This window comes from Acyrthosiphon pisum, chromosome A1, assembly GCF_005508785.2.
Source record: "Acyrthosiphon pisum isolate AL4f chromosome A1, pea_aphid_22Mar2018_4r6ur, whole genome shotgun sequence".
Taxonomy (NCBI): domain Eukaryota; kingdom Metazoa; phylum Arthropoda; class Insecta; order Hemiptera; family Aphididae; genus Acyrthosiphon; species Acyrthosiphon pisum.
This window is the reverse complement of record NC_042494.1, coordinates 122,977,782-122,989,507: the sequence shown is the minus strand read 5'-3', so window position 1 is coordinate 122,989,507 and position 11,726 is coordinate 122,977,782. Positions and strand designations below refer to the sequence as shown.

The window sequence follows — 11,726 nt, the reverse complement described above, 5'->3', positions numbered from 1 at the left end:
TTAATTAGTTTTTTTTTCTATGAATGTCACATAAAACTTTATTTGTTGAATAAAAATACTTGAAAATTTGGTACAAGGCTCCTACTATATTGTTACAATGACATTTGAAAAATATTAAAAATCCTTAGTCACAGTTGTTTTTTATTAGCATTTAAAGTTCAAAAATTGAGAAAATATGTAAAAAACACGAAAATTAGCAAATTATTTCGAGTTAAGAATTCGTAAAAATTTTATATACAAAATATTTTGACTCATGTTGAGCTATTTATAGGCATATACAATTTTCGTTTATTTTTATATCTAAGATTTGAAAATTTAATACAATATTCCTCATGTTTGTCTACTTTTATAAAAAAAAAAATGTCCACTAAAAAGTCAAATCACATTTTTATGAATGTTTGAATTTCAAATGTTTACAACATTGGATATTGACTATTTTTCTCATAGAGGTATAGAGCGATTTTCTTATTTGGTTATAATTCAAAAACGAATAACCGTAGATAGGTACTTGAAATTTACACCATATGTTTATAATATAATTTTCTTTACTTGGACATTCAAATCATTTTGACTTGTTTCGAGTTGTGTACAGATATTTTCAATTTTCAATTTTTTTAGATTTTTTCTATAAATGTCAATATTTATTTTATATATATATGTAATTGGTGGGTTAAAATGCTTGAAAAATGCATACAAAGCTCCTACATTGTTACAATATCAGTTTAAAAATTGAGCATTTAGTTATCATATTGAAAATTTACAAATAACTTTTCAGTTAAAATTTTATAAAATATTCAATACCTTTAGCTAAGGATTCAAAATTTAAAATAACGTTCCACGTAGGTAGTTCATACTGTAACCAAAAAAATCTAAAAAATTCGTAAATACAGTTTTTTTGATAGTTATTTGAAGTTCAAGTTTGGATGAAATTAAATATTTAAACGAAGAAGAACGATTTTAGTTTTGAGTTATAATTTAAAAATATTATTCACGTACCTACTTGAAACTTCTAAAGTATATTATTATATACAGATAATATTAATTAACCACTTGATAATAAAAATAAAAATATAATATAAAATATCCTAGGCTGACAAACCATCCCCGCTCAAAATCGTTTTTCGTAGGTATACAATGATATTATATTATTGAATTCAAATTTAACACTATTTGTTACAGTCACCCACTTGTAAACTACTGTACAGCAGAGCAACACCCACTTACCCGCTTTGTTATATTGTTTTTTTTTTAAATAATTGTTAAAAAAAATGATATTTACTTGGCATTAATTTGGCGGGACTTGGCAGAGTTTTAGGGGACTAATTATCTCCAATTTAAATAACTGTACACGTGTAAATTATAATGCAGTTTTTAAATCGTTAAAGCTTACTTTAATCTCCTGTGCTTAAGTTTTTCTCATTTTGATGTCTAAATGTAAACAATTATGGTACAAAATAAATGGTTATTTTTTAATGCATTCATTTAACTTGATAATATTTATATGTTTATACTTCATATTTTTTATTATAGATTATAACAAAGTTCTAATTGTACGGTCATAATGATAATTTCAAATGTGAGTGGTTCCATCCGGAACCACGTTCGAAACCAATTCATCGCTCTTTCTATATCACGAGCGAGATATTCATCAAAAGTTGAATACAAACCAATAAGAAGTGTTCTCGTAGCTAACCGAGGTGAGTGCTCAAAATAAATATTACTAGTACATATATATGTACCTATATATAATTAGGGGCTTGGTTGTTTTTATGAACATAGGTGAAATTGCAATACGTGTATTCAGAGCATGTAATGAATTGGGTATCAAATCTGTTGCTATATATTCAGAACAAGATAAAATGCATATGCATAGATTAAAGGCTGATGAATCGTATCTAGTTGGAAAAGGAAAAGCTCCAGTAGAAGCATACCTTGACATACCTGAAATTATTAGAGTTGCAAAAGTAAATTAACAAACAAATTATTGTTGAAAAATATGCTTATACGAGTTTCAAAATTTAAAAAATACCTTCTTGACTGTTCATTAAAATAAAATATTTAAAAGGAAAACGATGTTGATGCTATTCATCCTGGTTATGGTTTTCTGTCGGAACGATCTGATTTTGCTCAAGCAGTCATTGATGCTGGAATCCGATTTATTGGGCCAACACCTCATGTTGTTCAACAAATGGGTGATAAAGTTGCTGCCAGACAAGCAGCTATTGACGCTGGTGTTCCAATTGTGGCTGGTACTCCTGGTCCAATTAGGACATCTGATGAAGCTATTGAATTTTGTCTGAAACACGATTTACCAGTTATTTTTAAAGCCGCTTTTGGAGGTGGCGGCCGAGGTATGAGGGTTGTTAGGAAAATGGAAGTAAGTTATTAGATATATATATTTGATTCAGTTAATATAGCCCATGTTTATAGGAAGTAAAAGAAAGTTTCGAACGCGCTAGTTCAGAAGCAAAAGCAGCTTTTGGTGATGGTGCGATGTTCATCGAGAAATTTGTTGAAAGACCACGACATATTGAAGTTCAGCTTTTGGGCGATCAAGCTGGAAATATTGTTCATTTATATGAAAGAGACTGTTCAGTACAACGTCGTCATCAAAAAGTTGTTGAGTTGGCACCAGCTCCTCACTTGGACCCAAAGGTGAAACTATTTTACTTATATAAATATTTGTCGAATACCTGTTAAAATATTTTAATTTTAATAGGTTAGAGATTTAATGACTGAACGTGCAGTAAAATTAGCTAAACATGTAGGTTATTCAAACGCCGGTACTGTAGAATTTTTAACAGATGGCAAAGGCAATTTCTATTTTATTGAAGTAAATGCTAGACTTCAAGTGGAACATACTGTTACTGAAGAAATCACTGGGTAAAATAGAATTAAACTGAATATATTTATATTTTTAAACTTGAATCTGGTAATATTTTATACTTTGTCATTACAGTATTGATTTAGTGCAATCTCAAATTCGGATCGCGGAAGGCGTTACACTGCCTGAACTCGGATTGACACAAGACTCAATTAAGCCTCAAGGTTTTGCTATTCAATGTCGTGTTACCACTGAAGATCCTGCTAAAAATTTCCAACCGGACACCGGTCGTATTGAAGTAAATGTTAACTTTTTAAGACAGTATTATTTTTAAATAGCACTAGTAACACTTATTAAATTAATTTAGGTATTCAGAAGTGGTGAAGGCATGGGTATCCGATTGGATGGTGCCTCTGCATTTGCTGGAGCAATAATCAGTCCATACTATGACTCGTTACTCGTTAAAGTTATTGCTCATGCTGCTGATTTACAAGCAAGTTGTGCTAAAATGAACCGGGCCTTACGTGAATTTAGAGTTCGAGGAGTAAAAGTAATATGAACATTTCATAATTGTTTCTTCTGAGACTAAATAATATTCTACATACCTACTAATAAAGTTAAATGTATTTTATTTATAATTTAGACCAATATACCATTCTTGTTAAATGTGTTAACCAATGAAAAGTTTGTAAATGGGTCAGTTGATACATATTTTATTGATGAAAACCCTCAACTGTTCACACTTGAACCATCTCAAAATAGAGCTCAAAAACTTCTTAACTATTTGGGAGAGGTTTTAGTAAATGGCTCTCAGACTCCATTAGCAACCAGTTTAAAGCCAGCAAATGTACACCCTAATGTACCTGAATTCCCTGCAGGTACATATATATATATATATCTGTTCAAACATAATTAATTGATTAGCTATCAGTATTCAGTATCTGTACTAGCTAGTTAGTACCATAGAACTTATACTACACTAGACAAGCAATGGAAAATGTAACAACATAGAGGGCACTTTTTGGTTAGGTACTTGATTACTCAATATGATGGTAATGCGGGGTAGTAGTGTAATATATTTAGATATGATGAATGTATTTTGTTGTCAAGATAGGCTATATTACTGCGGTATGTTGTTACGCCGCTCGTAATGCTTTTGTCATACACAGTTCTTGTCCATGATATAATAAGTTTATTAATAACTTAATATATCATGTTCTTGTCTAGAAGTATAAGGTCTACTATGCTTAGTACCTACATCACTATCATTATGTTCTAATTAATATAATGAAAACTTTAATTATGGTGTTGCATGTATATAATGTGTGTATAAAGACAAAAACCTGGGAAAGTTAATTATTTTTTGATTACTTGTCGAGTTAAATTTGAAAAAAAAAATGAATTAAGCTAAGTTAAAGTTAATTTTAAGATTTACATTTGATTAAAAAAGTTAAGTTATACAAATTTCCAGAAAAATAATAATTAAAAGCTAAGTTAAATATATAATAAATAATAATAATAATAATAAAATAATTAAGTCAAAAGTTGATTGTTTGAAATATCCATTTACCACAACTTGCATAAACATATTGTTACCTACACTACGAATAGAAAATAATTGTTTTTACCTCAGTCTTGGGCCTTTTATTAATAACAAACCCGTGCCATGGCCAACTTTTTTGTGTTATTAACTTATTTGTAGTCTGTAGAGTGTAGACATCAGCTTGGTACATCGTTATAGTGATTTTATATTATCATTTATAAACTATATAGTAACATTAGCAAGCCCGGATTAGGGGTGGTTCAGTGGGGGCCATGGCCCCGGGGCCTCGATAGTTAGAATTTGTTTAGGGGCCTCAGATTGTTCCATTACTTTTTTATTATTGGCTATAACACTGCAGAGGTCACCTAAAAAAATAGATGATTATTTAAAGAGGAAAAAAGCTTGTAAATTATAATTTATAAATAAAGTGATACATTATTTATTATTTATTGCTATGTACCTATTGTACCTAATACCTATATATATTTATTAATAAGTACCTAATATTAAATAATATAATAAACATTATTTTTTTTTTCGTACAGGGTGCTCATTTAAAACTTTGGCCCCTGGGCCTTAAAATGTCTTAATCTGGGCTTGAACAATAGTAGACTTCTTCAATGTCATAATTTAGCGGCAAAAAAAATTATGTCAAAATGTTTAAAAGTTTTGAACATACCTAAAAAAATGCGTGATATGCATGGTTTTGATAAAAAAAGTTAATTGCCCATAACTAAAAAAATAAAAAAGTTAGATTCAATCTTTAAAGGGTATTTATTCATCATTTTTGGTATACTTTCATAGTTTCATATGACGTTGGCCGGTCACTTCACCCCGGAACACATGGTATATTATTTAATATTATAGGTACCTGATATAATAAATATAATATATAGATAGAATATTATATATTGTATATAGCAATAAATAATGAATAATGTATCACTTTATTTATAAATTATAATTTACAAGCTTTTTTCCTAGCTAAATAATTATCGATTTTTTTAGGTGATTTATTTAGTGTTACATAACCTATAACGAAAAAAGTAATGGACAAATTAGAGGTCCCTAAATAAATTCTAACTATGGAGGCCTGGGGGCCATGCCCCCCCCCCCCCTCCTTAATCTGGGCTTGGTCATTTCATAAAAATATTTAGATAATTTTAAGCTATTGTCTATTACATATTTATGCCATAACCCCTGCCCACTGTTTTACGGTAAGGTAGTATTGACTCAAAAGTTAATAAAAATACACAATAGTATAATATGATAGAATTAATATACCTATGCTATTATAATAATTAAATATTTTTCAATCTCTATCATTGAATTAAAATTTAACACATACATTACACCTAACCATTCGTGGTTATTTTTACCGTGCTTATTTTTTTGCAGTATTCTATAATATACGTTTATCTATCATTGAGTATTTGAGTTATTGTTGTTTAGGTTATTAATACTCTTTAAACAATCTGGACAAAAGACAGCTCGACCGCATACAAACTATAAGTAGGTAGGTACCAGGGTACCTATATAACTACCTAGTGACTAGTGTCTATTTAGTACACTAGAGACTATAGTGCACTAGAGAGATAGTTGTGGTGATTATATTTTGTTTATGTGTCACCAGTTTATATGATACCAATTACACACTACTATTATTCCTTCTAAATGTATGGTACCTATCGAATGGATAAAATACCATATGAAACTCATGATATCCATGTCCCATAGGCAGTCCTGTAAAGAATACTTTTAAAAAGTACTTGAGTAAATACTCAAATACATTTTTTTTTAAGTATTTAATATACTACTCAAATACTTTAGTTGTAAAGTATTTCAAATACTACTCAAATACTTTGAAAAAGTATTTGGAATACTTTTCAAATACTTTTGGTTTTTAAAGTGGGTTTCTAATTATTGTAATATGAACACATAGGTAGTAGATAATCTAATAGTTATCTAATAGTTTTAAAGAGAATATTGTTATTCAATATTCAATAACTTTTTTTAGAAATCTGGTTTTCACAAACCTTTGGGCTTCGGCTAACACAGAAATACAGAATATTAAATAAAACTATTATTCTATTATTGTAGTTGACAATAATATTTTTCCAACCAATTATTTCAAATAAAAATAAAATGTTCGAAATAAAAAACCAAAGTATTCAATACCAAAAAGTATTTAAAATACCATTCAAAATACTTCATGCTGAAAGTATTTAAAAAGTTCTTCAATACTTAAAAAAGTATTTGAATACTTTTACTTAAATACTTTTACTTAAATACTTTACAGGACTGCCCATAGGCTGAGTACTAGTATGTTTTGTTGTGTTCACAAAAAAATACGTACTTTTTGTCGAAAAATAAATGCTAAAAGCTGTCCTTTAAACAAACAATTTGTAAATAATTTTTTACAATATAACTAAGTGTAGCTACTAGCTTAAATAAAAATAAATACCTACGTAAGTTATTTTTTCTAACATTTTATTTTTAAAAATTAAAAGTTATCAAAAAGAGTAACTTATAACTTAACTGTTAACTTTTTAAGTAGTTACTGCCCAGCTTTGTATATAGTTTGAGAGTTTGGATATTTTTTTTAAATTTAAGCTTACCGGAAAGTCAAATAGATTTTTGATAAGCGCTTGAAGTTATCAAGTATCAAATGTTTATTTTATCATTTTCTATACATTATATAATTAAAATCTTCAAAATATTTTGAGTCATTTTAAGTAATTTATAGACATTTTTAATTTTAATTTTTAAAATTTTTTTCTATAAATGTCAATAAAAATTTTTTCAATTGGTCGAAATGCTTGAAAATTTAATACAAGCCACAAGGATCCTCATAAGTACTAGCTATAATAGCAGATGAGAAATATTAATTTTTTTTATAAATACTTATTTAAAGTTCCAATGTTAACAGCATTAATCAAAATCTCAAAAATTTTCAAATTATTTTGTAGTTAAAAATTATAAAATGTTCAATTTGTATAGCTAAGGATTTAAAATTTAAAACATGGATTCTCATCAAATACAATTCATACTATAATCAACAAATCTAAAAATAGATTAACGCAGTTCTTTTTTACAGACATTTTAAGTTCAAATTTGGACAAAATTACATATTAAAACAAGGAATAACGGTATTAATTATTTTGTCATAATTTAAAAATATTATTTGTAGTTACATAAAACTTTTACAGTTTATTATTATAAAGAAATTGTTTTGGCATAAATGAGTTTAACCTACTATAGTAGGTACTAATGCCTTATAGTAAAATAAATTACTTTAATCACAATAATATCATAAAATATATATACCTATATAAGCTACACAGACATTAGTTGTTTCCGTCTTACAAGTACGTAACATACCAAATTTTATTCTCAGCAGATAACGTTTAGCTCTGATAGTTTAAAAATTAGAGTTAATTAACATAACTTATACAATTAAAAGGTAAGATTATTACCCAGGGCATCTTATAGGCTTTTTGTTATATTTTAATTTTAAAGCAAGTTATGAGTAATTTAAAATGTGCAAACAATTTACAATTTAAAAATATTAATACCAAATTGTCATTTAAGAAAATTACCTTCTAAACATCATCTAAAAGTTTTTCATTAAGCTGATAACCCATCAAATTATTGTTTAATTTTTATATATTCCCTCATTCTCAATATTATATTTTGTAATAGTAAAAATATTGGTTTTATAATATAAAATTAATTGAAGAAATTATATACCTAATTAATATCTTAAATTAAATATAAATGTCTGAACTTTGAACTAATTATTAACTGTATAAAATATGTTCCAATTACTTTAAAGGCAAAATGTTAATTTTTCTATGCTCAAAGGGCAGTTTTCTTTACAGTCATAAGTATGATTGAATAGCATAATATTCGATTTGTTTTTTTCAAAAATTCAAAATTATTAAAAAAAATTTTTAAGCAAACAAGTTTTTTAAATTTCCAAGATAGCAATTTTGTTGATCGTATTTTTTAAAACAGTAAAAAAAAAAAAAAATATTAAAATTTAATGAAAATTGTTCAAGTTAGATCTTATTATTATTGTGAAATTCTAAGAATAATAGTTATATTACCTATGCATACGGCATTAGCAAAATACCATCTGCATGTTAATTATTACAATCACGCTGATTTTTCTGCTAAAATTAAAAATAATAATTAGCCATAACTTGGGAACTTTTCATTAAATTTTTATATATATTTTTTGAACTGTTTTAAAAAATATGACCAACAAAATGGCTATATTGGAAATTTAATAAACTTATTTTCCTAAAAAAATGTTTCAATCATTTTTGAATTTTTGAAAAAAAAAATCAAATATGTTATTCAATCAGAATTTCTATACTTATGACTGTAAAAATAATTGCATTTAAATATATTGATTTTCCATGGAGATACTAAGGGTGATACGGGACGTCTGGGACATACTGTATAGACAGTAATAGGTTTTGCTTATAAAGTATATAGGTACCTAATTTAACTCCTTATATAAACATAAAGACAAGTTATTTACTTATTACTTAGTTATAACTTATAATAATTATTAATTAACCATATTTTGTGTGAACCATTCTTTTAACAAGTGTATTTGTATTATAATTGTATGCACCTGTTTTATTCATTGTTTTCATATCATTTTGCATATTATACTTGTCTAGATTACGTTGCACGTATATTAGGCAAAAATGATCCAGAAAATAACTCAGGTAATTCATGTTTTTATATAATAAACTACTTTAATTCTTAACTAATACTTATACTAATTTAACATTATTGTGTATTCATAACTTTTAGCATATTTAACATTGACTCATGGCCCATATAGATATCAATAAGTACTAACAATTAATAGGTATTAGGTATATAAGATATTTTACATTTGGTTTCAGTTTATATTTTTAAGCCAAGCATTCAAAGTATTCATCAAAAGCTTTTACCATAGTGGGAAAGTTAATATAAATTTTAATGTTCTAGAAATATGGTGCACAATATAATTTCTTTAAAATATATTTTAGGTTTAAATCCACCCAAAGGATTCAAACAAATTCTCACTAAAGATGGACCAGAAGCTTTTGCAAAGGCAGTTCGAGACCATAAGGGACTTTTGTTAATGGACACAACAATGAGAGATGCACATCAATCTCTTTTAGCCACTAGAGTCAGGTAAGGCAATATTTTACTTTTATTTCACAAATATTTTAATTTTAATAAATAAACTTTTTAGATCCCATGATATTCTACGTATTGCTCCATGGGTTTCACAAAGTTTCCCGGGGTTATATTCATTGGAAAACTGGGGTGGAGCTACATTTGATGTTGCACTTCGATTTTTACATGAATGTCCATGGGAAAGATTAGCAGACATGAGATCAGCTATTCCTAATATACCATTCCAGATGTTATTGCGTGGGGCAAATGCAGTTGGTTACACAAACTACCCTGATAATGTTGTCTTTAAGTATGAACTTTTTTTCATTGCCTGTAGTACTTGATTTAATTAAAACATTTTTTTGTTCCTAGATTTTGTGATCTAGCTGTACAAGCTGGTATGGATGTATTCCGTGTATTTGACTCTCTAAATTACTTACCAAATATCATTCTTGGTATGGAAGCAGCTGCTAAAGCAGGAGGTGTTGTTGAAGCAGCTATTGCGTATTCTGGGGATGTATCTGATCCTTGTAAAACAAAATACACTTTAGATTATTATATAAATTTTGCTGATGAGCTAGTTAAAGCTGGTACTCATGTATTGTGTATTAAGGTATGTTAATATTTATTAGAGATGAGTTAAACTTAAGTTTTCATAAAATCAAACTTTTTTGAACTTTTAATTATTTAACCACAACAAATTTTAAAATTGAATACCCAGTAATAAAACAGTATTTACATGTAACAAAATACCAAAATTAAAACTAATCTGCCATCATAATTCCACTTCATTATTTTCAAACTATTCAAACTCAAACTTCACGTTCAATTTTCGAATTGCATAAAGCTCAAGAAGTTGAGCTCTTTGTCATATAGGTTGTACCCTTATTAAATATTTTGTATTTATATATTTAATTTTTATAATATATTAATCAGGATATGGCAGGACTTTTGAAACCTCGCGCTGCTACTATGCTCATTGGTGCTATTCGTGCTAAATATCCCAATTTACCTATCCATGTTCATACTCATGACACCAGTGGTGCTGGAGTTGCTTCTATGTTAGCTGCAGCACAAGCTGGTGCTGATGTAGTAGATGTTGCTGTTGACTCAATGTCTGGTATGACTTCTCAACCTAGCATGGGTGCTATTATTGCATCATTGCAGGATACTGAATTAGATACAGGTAATAATAATTATAAGATATGTCTTAATTTTATAAATTTATGCTTAAAAAATGTTTCTTGATTCAGGTTTAAAGTTGAAAGAGGTCTCTGAATATAGTGCTTACTGGGAGCAAGCGAGAACTCTGTATGCACCATTTGAATGTACAACAACAATGAAATCAGGAAATGCTGATGTCTATTTAAATGAAATTCCCGGAGGTCAATATACTAATCTCCAGTTTCAGGCTTACTCGCTAGGATTAGGTGACTTCTTTGAAGATGTGAAAAAAGCTTACAGAGAAGCTAATATTTTACTTGGTGATATCATTAAGGTAAAGTATAAGTTACAATATTTTATAAATAGTGCATATATTATATATAGGTATTTAATTTTTATTTTCCAAAATAATAAATGTTTAGGTAACACCGTCTTCCAAAGTTGTTGGAGATTTTGCTCAATTCATGGTACAAAACAAATTAACTGCTGAAGATGTATTAGAGAAGGCTGAAGAACTGAGTTTTCCTAAATCAGTCATTGAATTCTTACAAGGTGGTATTGGTGAACCATACCAAGGATTCCCTGAACCATTGAGATCTAAAGTAAATGATAAATTAATAATTATATTAGATGCTATTATAATTTTACTGCAGAAGTTAAAAAGCTATCCCATAGAACTTATAAGAGTTAAATAGCCTTCTCAAGTAAAAATAATATATTTTTTTATAAAATACATAATATGTATTGATATTATCAGTATATTTTATATTACTTATTAGTAGGGACCGGATTTATATGCAAATGCATATACGTATTGGAATAATCTTTTTGAAATCTGATGAGAATTGTCACCGATTTAGATCATTCTTATTAAAATAACACGAACTGTATTTTGCATATTTTGCATATTTCAATGTTTTTACCTATTAAATACATATTTAATGCATATTTGTAGGTTTATAGTGCATATTATTATTTATAGCACATATATTTGTTTTTCGTCGTATTTTC

General features: G+C 27.7%; 1 protein-coding gene across 3 annotated transcripts in view; it reads left to right on the top strand.

The window, feature by feature from the left end:
• Positions 1-11,726, top strand: part of LOC100162105 (pyruvate carboxylase, mitochondrial) — a 41,816-nt gene that overhangs the window by 26,313 nt on the left and 3,777 nt on the right. For 2 of the 3 annotated variants that reach the window (XM_003240921.4, XM_016800217.2), the window contains exons 2-16: positions 1,531-1,697; positions 1,780-1,964; positions 2,066-2,377; positions 2,431-2,655; positions 2,720-2,883; positions 2,960-3,122; positions 3,192-3,374; positions 3,468-3,702; positions 9,062-9,109; positions 9,419-9,566; positions 9,628-9,861; positions 9,924-10,164; positions 10,488-10,737; positions 10,805-11,049; positions 11,138-11,317. In XM_003240921.4, the coding sequence (XP_003240969.1) occupies positions 1,562-1,697; positions 1,780-1,964; positions 2,066-2,377; positions 2,431-2,655; positions 2,720-2,883; positions 2,960-3,122; positions 3,192-3,374; positions 3,468-3,702; positions 9,062-9,109; positions 9,419-9,566; positions 9,628-9,861; positions 9,924-10,164; positions 10,488-10,737; positions 10,805-11,049; positions 11,138-11,317 (2,949 nt within the window). In that variant the 5' untranslated portion in view covers positions 1,531-1,561. The remainder of the gene's footprint in view (positions 1-1,530; positions 1,698-1,779; positions 1,965-2,065; positions 2,378-2,430; positions 2,656-2,719; positions 2,884-2,959; positions 3,123-3,191; positions 3,375-3,467; positions 3,703-9,061; positions 9,110-9,418; positions 9,567-9,627; positions 9,862-9,923; positions 10,165-10,487; positions 10,738-10,804; positions 11,050-11,137; positions 11,318-11,726) is intronic. The other variant, XM_003240922.4, reaches the window with a different exon arrangement.